Consider the following 19811-nt stretch of genomic DNA (forward strand, 5'->3'; position numbering starts at 1 on the left):
CACCTGGCACGTCCACACAGGCTCTGGAAGCCATGGACAACTCCTGCCTCCACAGTTGGGCACCCGTGGATATGGGGTGGCCTGTGTTTGGCACCGACCAAAAACAAGCCTTTTTGGTGTGGCCAGAGGCCTCCAATCTGTGTCAGATATTAATTTATGCTGCTTATTAAGGGGTCTCCAGGCACCCCTGTGACAGAAGAGACTAATCAGTCATCAGCCAGGACCCAGGCATGTCCTGGGCTCCTGTGTCCGGCATGAGGTCTGTGGCTGATCTTGCAGCCGAGGCCTGAAGGGTGAGCGAACATTGACCTGTCCCAACTTTGGGCGGCCTCTGCCCCATAAGGGAGACTGAGCAGCCAGAGGCCTTTGAGGGGATGAGTGATGGCCTGGCCTGAGCCCATGTGGCCTTAGGGTGGAAGCACCAGGACCACAGAACACGTGTCTGAAGACTTGCCTGCCTCTCACCCCTCCAGGGCCATGCCCTGACCTCTGTCCTCTCTACTTACCACCCAAGGTCAAAGGGAAGTGTACCACTGACCACATCTCGGCTGCTGGCCCCTGGCTCAAGTTCCGTGGGCACTTGGATAACATTTCCAACAACCTGCTCATTGGTGCCATCAACATTGAAAACGGCAAGGCCAACTCCGTGCGCAATGCCGTCACTCAGGAGTTTGGCCCCGTTCCTGACACTGCCCGCTACTACAAGGTGGGTCAGAGTTGATGGGGGCAATGCCAGTGGTCACTCCTGAAGGGGCCCGCAAGGCAGGTGCAGGGAGGACATTAGGGGAGTGGAAACTGGGAAGGAGGCCGACCAAGCCCAAAGGGGACTGCTGTGGAAGGGAGGAGAGGCCTGCAGCCCCTCCCTGTGGCTGAGAGGGCATGAGGCCCAGGTCCGGTGGTACAGCCGGGTCCCTGCACCAGGAGGAGTTAGTGAGAGATATCTCAGGATATCTGGCCCTAGACAAAGACAAGGAAGGTGGCCGACTCAGGAAGTCAGAGGCCAAAAGCTCAGAGAGGGGGCTACACGGGGCCTCGCAGTGAGCAGGCAGAGAGGGTCTGAGGTGATTGGACTTTTTCTGCTTTGAGAAACAAACAGAACCAGGGCTGAACCCAAGTCCTGGCCCAGCTGCGTGAGAGGACTCTGGCACCCCCTGGTGGCTGGGTGGGACAGAGGGTGCTCCCAGGAAGGGGGTGCCTTGAGCTTCACAGATGCATCTTGTGTGGGGCCCGGAGGCCGTCCCTGTCTCACCCAACCTCCCTCCACACACACCTGCCTCCCTGCCAAGCACCAATGGGTGGCTTCTGTCTTCTTTGCCACTGCAGACAACCACGTGCCTCTGTCCCCTCGGGGCCTCGTTTGGGTCTCATTCACGCAGGCTTCACTTGCCCTTAGGCAGCAGGTGAGGAAGGGCCCCTCCAGCCCCTTTACCGGGAGCCTCAGGATGCCCAGGCGCCAGGTGGGTGAGGCCAGGCAGGTAGGGCCAGACGGGTGAGGACGGTGCCCTCCTCTGCCTTATAACCTTACCCCCGCTTGCCTGACAGAAACATGGCATCAGGTGGGTGGTGATCGGAGACGAGAACTACGGCGAGGGCTCGAGCCGGGAGCATGCAGCTCTGGAGCCTCGCCACCTTGGGGGCCGGGCCATCATCACCAAGAGCTTTGCCAGGATCCACGGTGAGCTGGAGTCTGTACCCAGGCCATCCTCATCCCATCCCTAGTGATCAAGGTCACTCGCCCTGCCCGTGGCTGAGTTGGGCCTGGTTCTAGGCTGTGTCCACTGCAGCCCACAGGCCCGTCAGCCTCTTGCCCCTTCTTAGGCTCACACAGTGCACATCCGATGCTCCGCTTCCCGGCTTCCTGCAGGCCCTGCTTCCAAGCTTGTAGATCTGAGCTGCTGAGATCTAGGGCATGTGCCAGGGGGTTCTTTCTGATCATGAATGTGCAGCAGGAAGGCCTCGCAGACCTCAGCACCAGCGCACACTTGCTAGGGGCACCCCTAGTGAAAGGGAGCAGACCAGGGCCCCGTAGTCACTGCCCGGGCATTGTCCCAGGCAGCAGGATTAGGGGCATCTCCCAGAGCCCCAGATGGGTTCAGAAAATGAAGCTCTCCAGGCTAGTCAGGCCCCCTGATGACCGAATGCCGCCTGCTTTCCAGAGACCAACCTGAAGAAACAGGGCCTGCTGCCTCTGACCTTCGCTGACCCAGCTGACTACAACAAGATTCACCCTGTGGACAAGCTGACCATTCAGGGCCTGAAGGACTTCACCCCTGGCAAGGTTAGGGGCCCGGGTCCCCCTGAGGTGGTGGGGTGAGGGGCAGCCACCTTGTTTCCCCTCCTGCACTGGCCCCAGGGTAGCTTCTCCCAGGAGGCTTCATTCCAGCTGGAAAGGCCCCCAGTTCTCCAGGTGGCCCCACAGAGAAAGCAAAGTGCCTTCTCAGAGTTGGGGGTTGGGGTCAACCCGGGGCCCTCACACCTCCCTTTACTCACCAGGACCTGGCACTCAGGGGACAGCCCACCCACTGCAGGACCCTCTGAGCCCCAGGAATCCCTTGTAGGTGCCACCTGGGTCTGACCTGGGCCATCAGGCACAGACTGGCCTAGGATTTGGTTTGCCTGCTGACCTCCTAGGTCCCCAGGCAGTGCCCTGTCTCCCTGACCCCCCTGCAGGGCCAAGGGCACACAGTACCCACCACTTCCACCCACACCCACCTTCTCCTTGCAGCCCCTGAAGTGCATCATCAAGCACCCCAACGGGACCCAGGAGACCATCCTCCTGAACCACACCTTCAACGAGACGCAGATTGAGTGGTTCCGCGCTGGCAGTGCCCTCAACAGAATGAAGGAACTGCAACAGTGAGGGCAGTGCCTCCCCGCCCTGCCACTGGCGTCAAGTTCAGCTCCACGTGTGCCATCAGTGGATCCGATCCGTCCAGCCATGGCTTCCTATTCCAAGATGGTGTGACCAGACATGCTTCCTGCTCCCCGCTTAGCCCACGGAGTGACTGTGGTTGTGGTGGGGGGGTTCTTAAAATAACTTTTTAGCCCCCGTCTTCCTATTTTTAGTTTGGTTCAGATCTTAAGCAGCTCCATGCAACTGTATTTATTTTTGATGACAAGACTCCCATCTCAAGTTTTTCTCCTGCCTGATCATTTCATTGGTGGCTGAAGGATTCTAGAGAACCTTTTGTTCTTGCAAGGAAAACAAGAATCCAAAACCAGTGACTATTCTGTGAGTGATTGGTGTCTATGCCATTTGTTGTCAAGTCCAGGGTCCAGGAAGGGTCTTTTCAGTCAAGGTCAGTGGAGGCCCAACAGCCACAGCCACAGATGGATCCATCACTGCAGTGAAGGAGGAGCAGGGCCTAGATGGTGGAGGAGCGGGGCAAGCTGGTGGGCACTCCTGGCCTTGCCTCACTGTCCAGCTCGAGACACTATCTCCTTAGCATCAGCCTCAGCTGCTGTTGTCTTCACAGCCGGCCGTACCACCTTCCCGCAGGCTGCTAGGGTCCACTGTCCAGCCCCAGGGCTAGTTGCTGGTCCACCAGGAGAGAAGGCCCAGGCCTGGCTCACTGATGGATCCCTGCCAGGGATAAAGAACACGCACATTTCACTGACATGCTGGCTTGAACCAACCTGGACAGGAGGTGAAGGGAGCCCAGCAGGCCCAGCACAGGCAAAGAGGAGGCGGGGCACATGGCAGCCAAGAGGCTCTGGAGAGATGTGGGAGCCACAGCAGTGCTCCCGACGGGCACGCAGCACGCAGGGCACAGACCCCTCTCCAGGGACTCCAGGCCCTGATAGGGTCAGGGACCCTTCCTCACCCTTAGGCCTGCCCTCCAGGGCCACCTAGGTTCTAATCGTGGCAGGAAGGCTGAGCAAACACAAGGCCCGTGCTCCAGACGCATCCAACGGGGAGCAGCCTTGAAAGCCACTCTTCCCCAGAGCCCTCCCTTGTATTTCACTGCTGCAATGCTGCTCCTACAGGGAGCCCTACCCTTTGTTTTTTTTTTTTTTTTGAGACAGTCTCGCACTGTCACCCGGGCTGGAGTGCAGTGGCACGATCTTGGCTCACTGCAACCTCCACCTCCCGGGTTCACACCATTCTCCTGCTTCAGCCTCCCAAGTAGCTGGGACTACAGGCGCCCGCCACCACACCCGGCTAATTTTTTGTATTTTTAGTAGAGACGGGGTTTCACCGTGTTAGCCAGGATGGTCTCAATCTCATGACCTCGTGATCCGCCCACCTTGGCCTCCCAAAGTGCTGGGATTACAGGCGTGAGCCACTGTGCTCCAGCAGCCCTACCCTTAATCTCAGGGCTTTGATCTCTCCCAAGCCCCTTCCTTGATTTCTTTCTCCCTCAAACCCCTCCCTACCCCCCAATTTTTTAAAGATAGCATCTCATTGTGTTGCCCAAGCTGTAATGCAGTGGCACAACCTTGAACTCCTGGGCTTAAGGGATACTCCCATCTCAGCCTCCCAAGTAGCTGGGACCACAGGGCATGCCACCATGCCCTGCTAATTGTTTTTTATAGAGACAACTTCTCACTTTTTTAGCCAGGCTGGTCTCAAACTCCTGGCCTCACGCGATCCTCCCACTTTGGCCTCCCAAAGTGCTGGGATTATAGATGTGAGCCACTGCACTTGGCCTCAAAGCCGCTTTATCAGTGGTCTTGTCCAGCGTGAGCTCTGTCCCCTTTGCAAGCTGACTCGCCCACCCCACCAGCAGCCATGTACCTTTACTGCCTCACAGCCCTGGCCTACAGAAACTCAGGCTCTCCAGGGAGAAGTGACCAGCCAAGACCCCCCAAACAGGATCCCTGACCTGCTGGGGGAGATCCCAGAGCAGAAGCCCCAGGACACAGCTTCCAGCCCTGCACTCCGGCTCTCCCGCCTCATGGGGGCTTCAGCACCATCAGAGCCACTCACCACAAGCGTGTACGGAGCCTCCTTCTTTGGCAGCTCCTCACTGGAAGTGGTGGCATCTGCTGAGCTGGGCCCTGTGGGGGACGTGTCAACAAAGCTCTCGTCCACCACCCGGAAGCGGATCTCCTCGCCGGTGTCCATGTAGAGGTCGTGCGCTCCTTCCTCCGTCTCGTACTCCCACACCCACACCTGCTCCGCTTCGTCGCTAAGGGAGTCCAGGGTCAAGGCAGCAACCAGACAGTGGAAGGGGCTTCCCTCAGCACCCACTCCCCCACCCCGCAGGAAAAACCAATCTCAGGGTGAGATCACTGTGGCTGGGAAGTCACAGGAAAAGCAGGTCCCAGCCCCATGTACAAGGCCTGGGCCAAACAGAGAGGAACAAGCGCTCTTGGAGGCCAGGACCCAGGAAGGGGAACAAGGGGTCCCCAGCCAGGCACCACGGCCAGACGCACATGGATCTCAGAGCACCAGAGCAGGAGGGGACGAGACAGGGTCCGAGTCCCACCTCTCAAGACAAGAGCAACCTGGGCCTCCTGCCACGGAGCCCCACACACCCTTTTCATCAAAGCCTTGTGACAGGCTGATGGGCACCCAAGGACTTGCCGTTTTCAAGAGGACATAGTGGGATGGGAGGTCACCTGCCCACTTGGATGACAGGTGGTAAGAGAACCAGCCGGGCTGCGCCAGGTTTTCTAACACATCCTGGAGTCACACGCAGACCCAGAGCCGTGCGGCCACCCAGCCAGGGCAGTCCCCCTTGGCTCTCCATTGTCCCTGGCAGAGCCCACACAGGGGAGCCATGGGTTCTCTGGTGGCAGTCCCACTGTTGGGTCCTGCCTCTGTGCCAGGTCCCGTGCTGTGCACCGTGGGTACAGCTGTGACACGTCAGAGTCCTTCCCAGTGAGGAGTCTCAGATTTGTGGATAACCCCATAGAAACAGACAACCCCAGTACAGCAAGGTGAGGGGTGGGACAGGGACAACGGAGGCCCAGGAGGAACACATCTTAGCCCATGACCCGGCACACAGGCAAGGCCTCACGTCCCAGGGACCAGTGCATGCCTCCAGGGCAAGTGATCTTTAAGATGATTCCTGCAGGGACAACCTAAGTGAAGTGAACCGGAAGTGAATGGTGTCCCCCAGGACACCACAGCTCTAATGGTGTGCAGTGTACAACCCAGACAGCCAAGCCTGATGGCCCCGACAAAGACAGGCATGTGGGCATCACATGACTCCCTGCATGGGAGGCACAGACAGGCTGGTGCCTCTGGAGCAAAAGCACAGGCGAGGGGCAGGCACAGAGGCCAGTGACATCAGGTTACAGGACCCAAAGGCCACCCTAAGGAGTGGGGACCTTCCTTTGGAGAGGCCTGAGCTCCTCTGTGACAAACCACTTTAACCCTTGGAGGATACAACTTGGCTGGCTGCTGCAGTGACTCTGGGGGGATGAGAATGTCATCGAAGAAGCCTAGAGAGACTGGAAGGAAGGAAGCAGGTGACGGCCTGAGATGGGGGTCCCAGTGGACGCCAAACACTGCGGGGTCTTATGCTTGACAGGCAAGCCCTGCCTGGGGCTGCCCACGAGGCGGATGTCGCTGTGGAAACCTAGGCCCCTTCCCCACCTAATGCCTCTGCCTACACCACCCACATAGCGGAGCAGCCCTGGGCAAAGCCCGGAGCACCTAGTCCCCAAAACCTCTGCACACAACAGGGGCCAGTGGGCGCTGAAGACTCCCAGTCACTTCCGCCAGCTTCAGTGCCCACCCTGAAGTCCTGAGTGACAGCCTCACAGTGAAACCGCACTGCTGACGGAGGTCCTCACACAACACATAAAAGGGAGGGTGGGCAAGCCTCTCTGACACCACGGGCAAGGTTCGGCCTCGACACCTGAGCCCTCCCCTGACCATGTGGATGGACACAGACCTCCTGCCCCCACAGTGTTCCCAAGTCTTGTCTGAGGCGTCAGGGCCACTGTTACCGTGCACTCCTTCTGGGCTGCAGCCTTTGATCTTCCCAATGAGAATCTCATCTAGGAATGGATGAAACACCACGCAGCGAAAATGGACTGGAAATGAAGAGAGCCGGTCAGTGATGCTGACCGGGGCCCCAGTGCGCTCCCATGTCACCCTCAGGTGCCAGCACACCTGGGGGCCTGTGTGGCTGCTCCATGCCACATCCCCCTGCAGGCCTAGACCCTCCCTTTGTCTCCTGCAAGTTCACAGCATGGCCCCCACAAGGGGCCAGCAGCAGCTGTCCTGTAACTGGGCACTCCCAAAACTGCCAGGTTACTCACACCCGAGCCCAGATTCTGAGCCATCAGTGGCTCCAAAGTCAATTTCAACCTCCCTCCAGGCTCTCCTTCAGCTCCTAAAAAGGGCAGAAGCAACTGGTAAAGAACGCAGGGTTTGGAAACTCCCACCTCCTGCTGAGCAGCAAAGTCGGCCCCAGGCACAGCTCTGACCTGGAGAGGAGGCTAAAAATGCCCTGGTGTTGTGAGGCGCAGGCCAGCAGCCCAGCAAAAATGCCTCTGTGGGTTCTCAGGCCATGCTGCAGGTGGTCCCCACTCACCTGACTGCAAGGAAAACACCAGGTGGGGTCTGTGCCCACATCGCACACTCTGACCCCAGGCGCTGGCATTAGCTGTATATCACCTTGTCACTCAGGCCCTTGATCGAAGCCCCAAAGTGGGAGTCCAACGCTGACCTGAGAATCAGCACGCGGCTGCCCCCTGCTGGTCACCAACAGAGTTCCCACCGTGAGGATAAGGCAGTGGCTCAGAGCCAGGGTGACCCACTCACAGCCACATAGCCATGGGGAGACACCTGGTCTTTCTGTACCCACCAGACGGGGCCACCGGGTCGAATCTTGCCTTCCTCAGACAGGTTTAATCCCAAACACAGGCTTCCACGATGCCGTCAACCATTTAGTCGGCCAACATGCCCCCCAGGACAGCAGGGACCCTGGCCCCTGGCCCCCTGGCATCAGCAGGGCATGAGTAGAGGCAGCTGATGGACCTCTCACCCTGGGAAGACACAAACGTGAGCCATCACAGCCACCATGAAGATGACTGGGCCTTGTGCTGACCTCCCAGAGAGCAGATGAGGGCGGCCAAGGGCCACTTACGCACAGATGGAAAAACCCTGTCCCCCACATGACCCAACATTCAGTTTGGTTTAATAAATCCTCACAGAGGCCGGGCGGGGTGGCTCAAGTCTGTAATCGCAGCACTTTGGAAGGCCGAGGTGGGCAGATCACCTGAGGTCAGGAGTTTGAGACCAGCCTGGCCAACATGATAAAACCCCATCTCTACCAAAATACAAAAATTAGCCGGGTGTGGTACCAGGTGCCTATGATCCCAGCCACTCAGGAGGCTGAGGCAGGAGAATCACTTGAACCAGGAGGTGGAGGTTGCAGTGCGCCAAGATTATCCCACTGCGCTCCAGCCTGGGCAACAGAGCAAGACTCCATCTCAAAAAAAAAAAAAAAAAAACTGCACAGAGCCTGCACCAGGTTTGTGCCAGGCCCAGTCTGGGCACTGGGCTCACGGGGGTGGGACAGCACATGATCCTGCGCCCAGGGAGCCCCAGGCTGGAACAACCACATCCAAAGGCAAATGCTGGGCACCCGGAGTCCCCCATGGATGGATGAGTAAGCAAAACATGCTGGAGACACACAATGGAATATTATGCAGCCTTACAAAGGAAGGAATTCTGACATGCACTACAGTGTGGTTGAACCTCGGGCTGAACCTTCACATGGGGCCAAGTGAAAGCAGCCAGACACAAAAGCCACACAGTGTGCGACTCCATTCATGTACAGTGTCCAGAACCACATCCACAGAGACAGAAAGCAGTTAAGTGGCTGCCAGAGGCTGGGTGAAGGACAGGATTAGCAGTGACTGCTACTGGGCAGGGTTTCTTTGTAGGGTGATAAAAATGCTGTGGAATGGCCCCGCGCACGGTGGCTCAAGTCTGTAATCCCAGCACTTTGGGAGGTCGAGGCGGGCGGATCACCTGAGGTCAGCAGTTCGAGACCATCCTGACCGACATGGTGAAACCCCATCTCTACTAAAAAAATACAAAAATTAGCCAGGCGTGGTATTGGGTGCCTATAATCCCAGCTACTTGGGAGGCTGAGGCATGAGAATTGCTTGAAACCAGGAGGCAGAGGTTACAGTGAGCTGAGACTGCGCCATTGCACTCCAGCCTGGGCAACAAGAGTGAAACTCTGTCAAAAAAAAAAAAAAAAAAAAAATTTGTGGAATTAGATAGTGGTGATGGCTTAGCTGATGAGGGTATTGTTCCTGGTGGTAGGGGGCCCTCTCCTGCCCTGCTCATATCTGCCTACGTACCATAACCCCTGGAGGCCTGTGGTGCCAATCACTGTATTCCTCCATTCCTATAGTTCCTCCGAACTGGAACTTGCATCTAGAATTTTTAACAGATTCAAGTCCTAATGTTTAGCAACAGAACTGCCTCATAATTGGTGTTGAGTTCTTCCACCAGGAACTATATAATGCTTGTTTGTCTCTCTTTGGGGGAAGCTAAAAAGTTAATGATCATTGATGAGATCTGTCTTCATAAGGAGGTGCAAAATGGTGATGATGTAATTAAAAAAAAAGATAGTGGTGATGGCTGCACAACTCTTAATATACAAAGCCACTAAATTGTATGCTTTGAAAGGGTGAATTTTGTGGTATGTGAATTATATCTCAGTGAAAAAACAGAAGGACACAGAGCAACAGGCTGGTCAGCCAGGAGAGTGCTGGATCTGCAGTTCATCTCACAAGAGCCCCACCTGGAGGTCTAGGGATGCGTAGCCTGCAGAGGGGATGCCTGGAAAGTCAGAAAGGATGAGTCTAAAGGACCATCAAGAAGAGGAAGGAAGCTGGGCGCAGTGGCTCACGCCTGTAATCCCAGAACTTTGGGAGGCCGAGGCGGGCGGATCACTTGAAGCCAGGAGTTTGAGACCAGCCTGGCCAACATGGCAAAACCCAGTCTCTACTAAAAATACAAAAATTATTAGCTGAGCAGGCCGGGCGCCGTGGCTCACGCCTGTAATCCCAGCACTTTGGGAGGCCAAGGCAGGATGATCCCCTGAGGTCGGGAGTTCAGAACAAGCCTGATCAACATGGAGAAACCCCATCTCTACTAAAAATACAAAATTAGCCGAGCATGGTGGTGCATGCCTGTAATCCCAGCTACTCGGGAGGCTGAGGCAGGAGAATTGCTTGAACCTGGGAGGCAGAGGTTGCAGTGAGCCGAGACTGCACCACTGCACTCCAGCGTGGGCAACAAGAGTGAAACTCTTGCATTTTTTTAGAGACAGGGTTTTAGCATGTTGCCCAGGCTGGTCTCGAACTCCTGGGCTCAAGTGATCTGCCCGCCTCAGACTCCCAAAGTGCTGGGATTACAGGCATGAGCCACCATATCTGCCCTATGAAAAAGTTCTGGAGGTGGGCCGGGCGCGGTGGCTCACGCCTGTAATCCCAGCACTTTGGGAGGCCGAGGCGGGCGGATCATGAGGTCAGGAGATCGAGACCATCCTGGCTAACAGGATGAAATCCCGTCTCAACTAAAAAATACAAAAAAAAATTAGCCAGGCGTGGTGGCGGGCGCCTGTAGTCCCAGCTACTCGGGAGGCTGAGGCAGGAGAATGGCGTGAACCCGGGCGGTGGAGCTTGAAGTGAGCCGAGATCACGCCACTGCACTCCAGCCTGGGCGACAGAGCGAGACTCCATCTTAAAAAAAATGAAAGCTCTGGAGGTGGATGGCGGTGAAGGTTGCATAAGAATATGAATGTGCCTAATGCCACTGACTTACACACTTAAAATGTTTAAATTGGTAAATTTCATGTTATGTATATTTTACCATAATAGAAAAAAATGAAATAAATGATAAACATGTCAAAAAAGGTTAAAAAAAAAAAAAAAAGGCCAGGCGCAGTGGCTCATGCCTACAATCCCAGCACTTTGGGAGGCCAAGGCGGGCGGATCGCCTGAGGTCAGGAGTTCAAGAATATTCTGGCCAACATGGCGAAACCCCATTTCTACTAAAAATACAAAAATTAGCCAGGCGTGGTGGTGGGCACCTGTAATCTCAGCTACTCGGGAAGCTGAGGCAGGAGAATGGCTTCAACCCGGGAGGCAGAGAGGTTGCAGTGAGCCAAGATGGTGCCACTGCACTCCAGCCTGGGCGACAGAGAAGACTCTGTCTCAAAAAAAAAAAAAAAAAAAAAAAAGGCTTTAAAAAAAAAAAAGGTGGGGGGTGTCTCTGCACCAACTCTGGCTGAGGAGGCTGCCCGATTTGCAAATCAATATAACATTTAAAAATGTTAAAAAATAAATAACTAAAGGTGGTCACAAAGGAGCGCTGCTCTAGACTGAGAGCAGGGCCCCCGATCAGTATGGGGCAGGCGGGGGCAGAGTACAGCAGGTCCCAGGCTTGGAGGATGTGGGGAACACGGGCTGGCACCAAATGTCGAGGGATAAACTTGGCCAGTGGGGGTCAGGGTCCCATGCCACAAAGGCCATCATCTGTGAGCACTCCCCACGTGCGGGGTGCTAGACCACAGCTTCACTCAGACTTGCTCGTTGACTCCTCACAGATATTTGATGAAGGAGGAAGGCTCTATTACTGTTATTATACTGTGTGCACAGATAGGGAAACCGAGTTTCAGAGAGGTCAAGCAACTGCTCCCAAGGCCCAGGCAAATAAATATTCCTCTGAGCAAAGGTGAAGGCACAGCATGACCTGGTGCTGAGCCCTTCAGCACTGGCTCAGTGACAGCCCTGAGTGAGGCCGTGGGGTTGCAGGAGAGGGAGCAGTGGGAACAGGGCCTGGGGTCAGGCATCAGCCTCAAAGCATGGCAATTGGTTCCCACCACAAAATCACAGTTCATCCTGCATGGTGCTCAACAGGACTTTTATAGCTGCAGGGTTAACCCCATTGTACAGAGGAGGAAACCAAGGCCGAGAGAGGCAGAGGTACCCGCCCAAGGTCCCCATCCAGGAGACCAGAGCCAGAATTAATTCAAATCCAGGTCCTTGTGATCACTCCATGCCTCCCACCTGGTTCCCAAGAAAACAGAGACTCAGGACAGATGAGGGTGGGGCTAATAAAAGCCAGCAGTAGAAATCTTCCAATTGAATAGACAGAATTTCCTCCAGCCTTTTTTTTTTCAGACGGGGTCTCTCTCTGTCACCCAGCTGGAGTGCAGCGGCGTGTTCTTCGCCTCCTGGGTTCAAGCGATTCTCCTGCCTCCACCTCCACCTCCCAGGGAGCTGAGATTACAGGTGTGTACACCACCAGACCTGGCTAATTTTTTTTTTTTATTTTTTGAGACACAGTCTCACCCTGTCGCCCAGGGTGGAGTGCAGTGGCACAATCTCAGCTCACTGCAACCTCTGCCTCCTGGGTTCAAGCGATTCTCCTGCCTCAGCCTCCGGAGTAGCTGGGATTACAGACATGTGCCACCACACCCAGCTAATTTTTTTTTTTTTTTTTTTTTTTTTGAGACGGAGTCTCACTCTGTTGCCCAGGCTGGAGTGCAGTGGTGCAATCTCGGTTCACTGCAAGCTCCGCCTCCTGGGTTCACTCCATTCTCCTGCCTCAGCCTCCTGAGTAGCTGGGACTACAGGTGCCTGCCGCCACACCTGGCTAATGTTTTGTATTTTTAGTAGAGACAGGGTTTCACCGTGTTAGCCAGGAGATCTCCTGACCTCATGATCTGCCCGCCTCGGCCTCCCAAAGTGCTGGGATTACAGAAGTGAGCCAACGTGCCTGGCTTTTTTTGTAGTTTTAGTAGAGATGAGGTTTTGCCATGTTGGCCAGGCTGGTCTAGAACTCCTGACCTCAGGTGATCCACCCGCCTTTACCTCCCAAAGTTCTGGGATTACAAGCGTGAGCCACCACACCCGGCCGCAACTTGACTTTTTTCTCCAAGTTTTTCTGGAAGTTCTAGTACCTATTACCACTTGTCTCCTGGACAACCAAGGCCCCTGTCCAAATGCGGAGACTGGGCTCAGCTCGGCATCCTTCTCTGTAAACAGAGGCCCTCGTGGTTGTTTTCACACTGCAATCTTATTTCTCTGCTAATGAAAATGCTCCTAGTCTGTACAAAGACAGCCTGTTTCTTCGGCCTCTCGGCGTACCATGGTAACATCCATGCGAACTAATTAATTCCCTGAATGGCTGGACACAGACACTAGGCAGTCTCACAGCATACTCTGGAATGTTCTGGCATCTCTGTGCTGAGAGGCTGACCAGTATGGACTACAGCAGGGCTTATCCAACATGAGCTCGTGTGACAACCACCTGGTACCTTGTTAAAACAGTCTTTGGGGCTGGGGGTAGTGGCTCACGCCTGTAATCCCAACACTTTGGGAGGCCGAGGTGGGCGGATCACGAGGTCAGGAGTTCAAGACCAGCCTGACCAACATGGTGAAACCCCCTCTACTAAAAATACAAAAATTAGCCAGGCGTGGTGGCACCTGCCTGTAATCCCAGCTACTCGGGAGGCTGAGGCAGGAGAATCGCTTGATGCTGGGAGGTGGAGGTTGCAGTGAGCCAAGATCACACTTCTGCACTCCAACCTGGGCAACAGAGCGAGACTCTGTCTTAAAAAAAAAAAAAAAGTATTTGGGCCCATCCCCCAAGATTCTGACTCAGGCGGAGGCCTGGGGCAGGCTGAGAATTGCGCTCTGAGTGCCCAAGGGATGGCAGGCTTGGTGCCTGCGCTCTGGGAGCCTGAACCGTCTCAATGGGCCTCTCACCATCTCCTATACACTGGTTTGGTCCAGACATGAGAATGAAGAATGCCCCTCTCCTGGGGCTCATCACCTCCCTTGACTGGTGGTCCTGGCTCCTCTCAGGGTGGTCCTCTCTCTACTCCTCCCTCCTTCCAGGATCTGGTAATCACCTTCCATTCCTGGATGCACACCCTTTTGCAATGTGACTGCAGTTTCTCCCACCCAGAGGTGAAGTCTATTTCTCCATCCCCTCACCCTAGCCAATGGGATGGAAGCAGAGGCTTGAGAAGTACTTATGCACTGAACTTTGGAACCTTAAAACCGCCAAGCCCAGCCTGGCCTACTGAAAGGTGGGGCAGAGATGGGCCAGCCCAGCCCAGGCCCCCAGGAACCAACCAGTCTGCCAACCTTCAGAATGTGACACCATCCTAGATTGTCCAGCCCCAGGCCAGCCAGATGAGAGGAAAACCACCCAACTGACTGACAGAATAGGGAGAAACAATCCACGCTGATAAGTCACTGAGTGCTCGTTAGGTGCCAAGGCTCTGTCCTAAGAGCTTTCATGTATTAACTCCTTAATCCTCACAATGGTCTTAGAATATAAAATCTATCCTGAACTGCAACTGACAGATGAGGAAGCAGAGGCACAGAGCAATGACATATTCAGCCAGGACACACAGCTAGTAAGAAGCAGAGCTCAGCTTTGAATCTTGAGGCCACACTCTTACCTACTGTGTCCTACTATCGAAGTCCCCCACCCCCAGCCAGCCTGCTGATCCCCCTTCCGTCTGCTCTCCACAGGCAGCGGGCAGCCCGAGGAATGGACAAGGTGCAGGGCTCAGTAGCAATGAGACCAAAAGGGCACAGACACAGAGCTATGAAGTCAGAGCTGAAGAGGCCTTGAAAACCAACTAGTCCACATCCCAGGCCTCACAGATGAGGGAACAGAGGCCCAGAGAAGAGAAGTCTGCCGCTGTCACCGGGTCAATTCCTGGCCGATTCAGGATGAGGCCCCGTGTCTCCCAGCCTCCAGGACTCCCACCACCCTCTGGCCATCTCTTTGGCTTTAGCCTTTTAAAATTTTTTCATATTTTATTTATGTATTTAAAGACAGGGTCTTGCTATGTTGCCCAGGCTGGCCTTGAACTCTGTGGCTCAAGAGATCCTTCCGCCCTCAGCCTTACAGGCACGCACCACTGAATCTGGATTTGGCTTGACCTTTGGCTACAGAAAACTGAGCCCCAAGAAACCCAATGCCCCAGGGACAGAAGATACCCACCTTTGGTGTGTGATGCGCCATCCCCAGGGAATACATAGGCATCCTCCAGTTTGGTGATATCAAACAGACAAATGCAGAGTCCCACGTTGTACACGACCTGCATGCATACAAACACAGACACACAAGTACACATGGATACAGAGTGACCACAGGCCCAGCTCCCAGGCAATCTGAGCCCCTCACAACCACAAGCAAGCCATGATTATCTCCTTTTTTAGGTGAAAATGAGTTTGTGGAGGGGACCAGGGTAAGGAACCTCAGAAGGATGCAGAGCTCTGGAAGGAGCAGGGCCTCGGGTGACAAAACAGGTCCAGGTTCCAAGGCCAGCTCCACCACCCACTGTGTGACTGCCAAGAGGGTCACTTCACCTCTCTGAGCCTCGGTCTCCCCATCTGCAAATGTGAAATACCAGGCTGCAGAGTTACAAAATAAAGAGAGATAACGGATGTGAAGCCCCTAGCCTTGTGCCTGGCTCGTGTATTGGAAACCATCATCATCAAGGATCTTTGTTATTACTAGTGAGGACCAGTGACAGGAATGCTGCCTAAACGTGCACTCTCCGACATCCCAAAGTCAATGCCAGAGCTCACAGTTTAGTGAGCGTCACAGCCACAGCTAAACCCCACTGTGCTCACAACATCTCAGACACACAGACGCAGCCACAGGGACTGCAGCTGGCAGAGGGACACAAGACCTAGGCCTCAAGAATGTGCAGAAATCCCATGCCCTCACCCCACACCACGGTGGTTCAAACGACTGGCTACTCAGTGTCTGCTTATCTGCCACCGTGTCATCACCCCCACTTAGAACCCTTGCGAGAACTGTCCAAGAATTAGCAAGAAGCTCAGAGAACTCAGAGTTGTGGCCAGACCTCACCAAGATAACGCCACAAGATCTGTGCCCTTTGTCAGACCATGGATTTCTGTGTGGGCCCCCTCTCAAACGATTCATCTAATCAAATACTAGAAGACTTGTCCCAATAGGACCTCTACCCCAAAGGGACTATATTCCCTTCTTGGACTTTCCACACCTTCTCTCTCAAGGTCCATACCTCCATCCCCCAACAGACCCTCATCTTCAACCTCACAAAGTAACCAGAAGCCATCCACTTAAAGACTCCATGAGTTCCCTTCACTATCTAGCAACCCCCAAATCAACCTCACCTCTTCTGAAGGGACCTGTCTCATGCGTAAAGCCAGCTGAGCATCCTCTTTCTGGCTCCTTCTCAGCCCATCACCTTCTGATGCTCCACGGATAAAGACCAATACCTCAACTCCGACATCCTACAGGGCTGTGTGGCCTGGCCCCCACCCACCTGTCCAGCCCACCCTCCCCTCTGCCCAAGCCACACCAGCCTCTTCCACACCATGGTGGGTATTTTACCCCTTCTTCTTTTTTTTTTTTTTTGAAGCAAAGTTTCACTCTTGTCACCCAGGCTGGAAGGCAGTGGTGCGATTTCAGCTCACTGCAACCTCCGCCTCCTGGGTTCAAGTGATTCTTCTCCCTCTGCCTCCCAAGTAGCCGGGATTACAGGTGCCCGCCACCATGCCCAGCTATTTTTTGTATTTTTAGTAGAGATGGGGCTTCACCATGTTGGACAGGCTGGTCTCAAACTCCTGACCTTGGGTGATCCACCCGCCTCAGCCTCCCAAAGTGCTGGGATTACAGGTGTGAGCCCCCACGCCCGGCCTGTATTCCTTCTTCACAGGGCCTTTGCACATGCCAGTTCCTGCCTTCAGGGCTCTTCTCTCCACCCAGCCCCCTCCCACCCTAGAAAGGAATCCTCTGGTTGGCTCCACTTCACCATCAGATCTCAGCTTCAACCCCACCTCCTCAACAAAGCTGCAGGTCCCCTCATTCCAGGGGATGTGCCTTTGTTCCACAGGTGTGTGAACACCTGTCCCTCATAACATTTACCTCAATTTGTCACCAAACACTCAACTGTGGACCCTTCTCATTCATATCTGCTTTCCTACCACACTATAGCACAGAGCCTTGTCTCTGTTTCATTCATTCAGTCAACAAATGGCCGGGCGCGGTGGCTCACACCTGTAATTCCAGCACTTTGGGAGGCTGAGGCAGGCAGATCACCTGAGGTCAGAAGTTTGAGACCAGCCTGGCCAATATGGGGAAACCCCGTCTCTACTAAAAGTACAAAAATTAGCCAGGTGTGGTGGCAGGTGCCTGTAATCCCAGCTACTCAGGAGGCTGTAGCAGAAGAATAGCTTGAACCTGGGAGGTGGAGGTTGCAGTGAGCCAAGATCGCTTCATTGCACCCCAGCCTGGGCAACAAGAGCGGCACTCTTGTCTCACACACACACACACACACAAAACAGAAAATTATGGGACATCTACTCCCGCCAGGCTTTGGCTAAATGAGGGGATACTTCAGGGAAGAAGGCAGATAAGGTCCCTGCTCTCAAGGAGAGGGAAAGGAAAAAGTCTAAGAAGGAAAGAGAGTGATGTGACACAGAATACCTGGAAAGGGAGGACTGTCAAAGAAACGGCAGTGGGAAGACCTCTCAGCTGGCACTAAGGCACATAGGCACGGCACAGAGAAGGCGCACAAATATTGGCTGCTGGAATGAAGGGATGAACCTCCTGACAGTTAATTCTGTACTACTAGAACTGTCCATCTTCACAAAAACAATGCATTGACCCGAGGCGATGGCGCACACCTGTAATCCCAGCACTATGGGAGGCCGAGGCGGGGGGATCAAGAGATCGAGACCATCCTGGCCAAAATGGTGAAACCCCGTCTCTACGAAAAATACAAAAATTAGCTGAGGGTGGTGGCGCGCGCCTGTAGTTGTCCCAGCTACTCGGGAGGCTGAGGCAGGAGAATCGCTTGAACCCGGGAGGCAGAGGTTGCAGTGAGCCGAGATCGCGCCACTGCACTCCAGCCTGGACGAAAGAGCAAGACTCCGTCTCAAAAACAAAAAACAAAACAAAACAAACAACAACAACAACAACAAAAAAATGCATGGCTGGAAGGACAGCAATATTTTATCCCCATTTTAAAAATGGAAACTGAGGCCCAGAGGGGGTAAGTAACTTGCCTGCAATTGCAAAGTAATTTAGAATTGTGCAATCTAACACTTCCAGTTACAACTCCCTTTTTCAAGCCCATTTTCTTTTGATCCCCTTCAATATCTCCTTTCACGGTGAAGAAAAGTTCTGAGACATTAAGCTGCTTGCCCACGGCCAGGGCTTGGCATGACCGAGGCCGCGCCTGCGGCCAGTGGGCGGCGCTCGCTCTCCCACGCCAAGGCCTGCCCGCGAGCCGTGGGCCCAGTACCTTGTTGGCCAACTTCTTGTTCAGCTCCTCGGCAATGGAGTCGTTGAGCTTCCTCTCAAACTGCCAAGGGGGGATCCGGACGGTGTCCACCATCTCCACCAGGACGAACATCCCGGCCTGCGCTGGGGGCTCTGGGAACAGGAGGGTCAGTCACGCACCAGGGCCGGGGGCAGGGAGAATCCCCGAGCCCCTTGGTCCCGTCCTGGTCGCTGAGGCCCCCAGGCTGGCGGTGAGGTTGCACGGGGCGGTCTCGGGGGCCCGGTTCCGGGCCATGCTCCGCTACTACAACATGAGGAAACTGAGGCCAGAGGGAGGCACTCTCCGTCCACAGCTCCGCGTGCGCACCCGCGCCGCGCGACCCCGCCACGCCACGCCACGCCCCGCACCCGCGCCACGTGCCGCCGCCCGCACCACGCACCACGCACCGCGCACCGCACACAGCCGCTCGCGCTTGCGCGACTGCGGGCGAGATTCCGAATCCATCGCTTCCGGAAAACCCACCAATAAGAAGCCTCTGTCCACCCCCCTCCCCACCTCGAGGCGGGGCGGGGCTTCCTGTGTGCTAGCGCACAGCGTGGGGCAGAGAGAGGGCGGGGAGAGGGCGGGGCCTCCTCCTTTCACAGGAGCAGAGCGGTTCCCCCGCCCCCGACAGCGCTTTCTGGTTGCTAGGCGACCTCCGTGCAATCCCTCCTGATTATCCCTCGCCTGGCCTGTGCTTTACCCGCCTTGCTGTCCTCTGCTCGGCAGCCAGAGTGATCCTTTGGAAACGCAAACATATATTACCACATCTAAGTTAAAAAAAAAACCCACCGCAAACAAACATGCTTAGCACCCTTAAGTGTTCCGGAGACAAGGAGAATTGACAGAAAAGGGGCAGTGGGGAATGTTCTGGGATGATGGAAATGTTCTGTATTTTCTTTTCGGTGGTATAACATTGACGTATATAATTGTCCAAACTAATTGAACTCGACAAGAGTTTTGCATTTATTTGTAGACATTATGTCCCAATTGAAAAGTTATAATAAATTGGAAAAAAAACACAACCCATTGAACTTAGAATACTAGATCCAAGCCGGGCGTGGCGGTGTACACCCGTAGTCCCACCTACTTAGAAGCCTGAGACAGGAGCATCGCTTGAGTCCAGGAGTTTGAGGTTGCAGTGAGGCAGTGACCTACAATCACGCTGCTGCACTCTAGCATGGGTGACAGTGACACCTCATGTCTAAACGAAAAAGAAGAAGAAGGAGAGGAGGAAGAAGAAGAAAGAAGAAAGAAAAGGGAAAGAAGAAAGAAAAGAAGAAAGAAAGAAAGAAGAAAAGTCCAAAACCTTTATGGTAGTTCACACGGCCCTGCAAGATCTGACCATACCCCCCCTCCTATAGCCCCATCATGCTCTCTCTCGCTGACATTCCGGTCTCATTCATCTTCACGTGATAGCATGGGCTAAGAGAATTTGGTAACTTACCCAAGATCACGTGTTGACAAGTGGTAGAGGTGGGCCCAGTCTGAACCTCACTACCCTGCCTCTAAAAATTGGTGGGGTGTAGATGTATACTGTAG

General features: G+C 54.6%; 2 protein-coding genes across 5 annotated transcripts in view; one reads left to right on the top strand and one right to left on the bottom strand.

The window, feature by feature from the left end:
* The window catches only part of ACO2 (aconitase 2), a 62439-nt gene extending 59306 nt beyond the window's left edge, over positions 1–3133 (top strand). For both annotated transcript variants that reach the window (XM_004065301.5, XM_055374734.2), the window contains exons 15-18: positions 515–706; positions 1543–1675; positions 2157–2278; positions 2726–3133. In XM_004065301.5, the coding sequence (XP_004065349.2) occupies positions 515–706; positions 1543–1675; positions 2157–2278; positions 2726–2860 (582 nt within the window). In that variant the 3' untranslated portion in view covers positions 2861–3133. The remainder of the gene's footprint in view (positions 1–514; positions 707–1542; positions 1676–2156; positions 2279–2725) is intronic.
* Positions 3089–18791, bottom strand: POLR3H (RNA polymerase III subunit H). Of its 3 annotated transcripts, none has more exons than XM_019018116.4 (7): positions 18677–18791; positions 18252–18382; positions 14954–15050; positions 6904–6990; positions 6339–6402; positions 4931–5132; positions 3089–3583 (listed from the first exon to the last, which is right to left on the bottom strand). In XM_019018116.4, the coding sequence occupies exons 1-7, from the start codon at positions 18732–18734 to the stop codon at positions 3530–3532; spliced, it is 693 nt and encodes a 230-aa protein (XP_018873661.1). In that variant the 5' UTR covers positions 18735–18791; the 3' UTR covers positions 3089–3529. The 3 variants fall into 3 exon arrangements, with proteins under 3 accessions (XP_018873661.1, XP_018873662.1, XP_004063585.1); XM_019018117.4 differs by having other exon boundaries at positions 18670–18750; XM_004063537.5 differs by having other exon boundaries at positions 18663–18710.
* Positions 18792–19811: the final 1020 nt, after the last annotated feature.

The sequence above is a fragment of the Gorilla gorilla genome, chromosome 23 (assembly GCF_029281585.2).
Source record: "Gorilla gorilla gorilla isolate KB3781 chromosome 23, NHGRI_mGorGor1-v2.1_pri, whole genome shotgun sequence".
In the NCBI taxonomy this organism is placed as follows: Eukaryota; Metazoa; Chordata; class Mammalia; order Primates; family Hominidae; genus Gorilla; species Gorilla gorilla.

What these genes read in the sequence shown, in the direction of transcription:
- POLR3H (XM_019018116.4), bottom strand. Translation starts at nt 18,734, where the DNA reads ATGGATTCGGAATCTCGCCCGCAGTCGCGCAAGCGCGAGCGGCTGTGT. An exon ending in GCGGCTGTGTGCGGTGCGCG is followed by an intron (nt 18,383 to 18,676) that starts GTGCGTGGTGCG and finishes TCCTGTTCCCAG; the next exon opens with AGCCCCCAGCGCAGGCCGGG. An exon ending in AGGCTCCGTACACGCTTGTG is followed by an intron (nt 3,584 to 4,930) that starts GTGAGTGGCTCT and finishes TATCCCTGGCAG; the next exon opens with GGATCCATCAGTGAGCCAGG.